Source organism: Haplochromis burtoni, unplaced genomic scaffold, assembly GCF_018398535.1.
Source record: "Haplochromis burtoni strain Fernald_Lab_line unplaced genomic scaffold, NCSU_Asbu1 Contig_519, whole genome shotgun sequence".
Taxonomy (NCBI): Eukaryota; Metazoa; Chordata; class Actinopteri; order Cichliformes; family Cichlidae; genus Haplochromis; species Haplochromis burtoni.
The window spans coordinates 171,064-171,856 of record NW_024582880.1 but is presented as its reverse complement, the minus strand read 5'-3'; the positions used below and the strand labels follow the sequence as shown (position 1 = coordinate 171,856).

General features: G+C 42.6%; 1 protein-coding gene across 1 annotated transcript in view; it reads right to left on the bottom strand.

Annotated features, from left to right (window-relative positions):
• LOC102303319 (bromodomain-containing protein 2) overlaps window positions 1-793 on the bottom strand; it is a gene marked incomplete in the record, with an annotated part of 9,470 nt that overhangs the window by 4,187 nt on the left and 4,490 nt on the right. Inside the window, 2 exon segments of the mRNA XM_014329207.2 lie at window positions 208-345; window positions 432-735. Of these exon segments, the coding sequence (XP_014184693.1) occupies window positions 208-345; window positions 432-735 (442 nt within the window).

The window sequence follows — 793 nt, the reverse complement described above, 5'->3', positions numbered from 1 at the left end:
GAAGGAAATTCACACAAAATGGTTTTAAAACAATGATATTAACACACTTTATACATAATACATTCATTAACTATAGTTAATAACTATAGGCAACATCTAAAGACATAATTATATATAGATACATAATATACAAGGGTAGTATTGCTCTAAATATTTTATACTATATATTTTTACAATTTTTGGTTATATTGACCAGGGCAGATTTACCTTGTTATAAATGTAGCAGTTGGTAAACATGGTGTTGAAGTCCTGCATGCACTCACTGGCACTGCGGTAGTAGTTATTTTCTAATCTCTTCTTAATTGTGCCCATGTCCATTGGATTTTTTATGATCTTGTGATAGTCCTGGAGGAAGAGAGGCATTTTCAGGGTAGGAAACATTCAAACTTCACTCTTTAAACAGGAACTGAAACCTGAAACTATACACTCACCGGCAGGCTGAGCTTGACAGCATCCACGGGTTCGTGGAAAGGCCAGGCAAAGTGGTGCCTCCACAAAGATTTGAGCAGGACTTTCTGCAGGAACTGCAGTTGGTTGGTCATCCTCCCCTGGCGGTTGGGGTCCTTCACCGGGGGCTGCGGGGGCCCGGAAGGGGTCATCTGGCTGTGGGGGGGCATTCCAGGACTCTCAAAGCCCTCGTAGAGCAGTGAAGGTTTTCGGATGCGTTTTCCAGCTGTGCCACAGTTCTGATCCATCATTATTCCCAACATACTGGCATCAGGCCCAACATGGGAGCTGCAGAGAGCACAGTTACAAAGGAACTGAGTATTTTGGTTTGAGCTGTGATGATGAA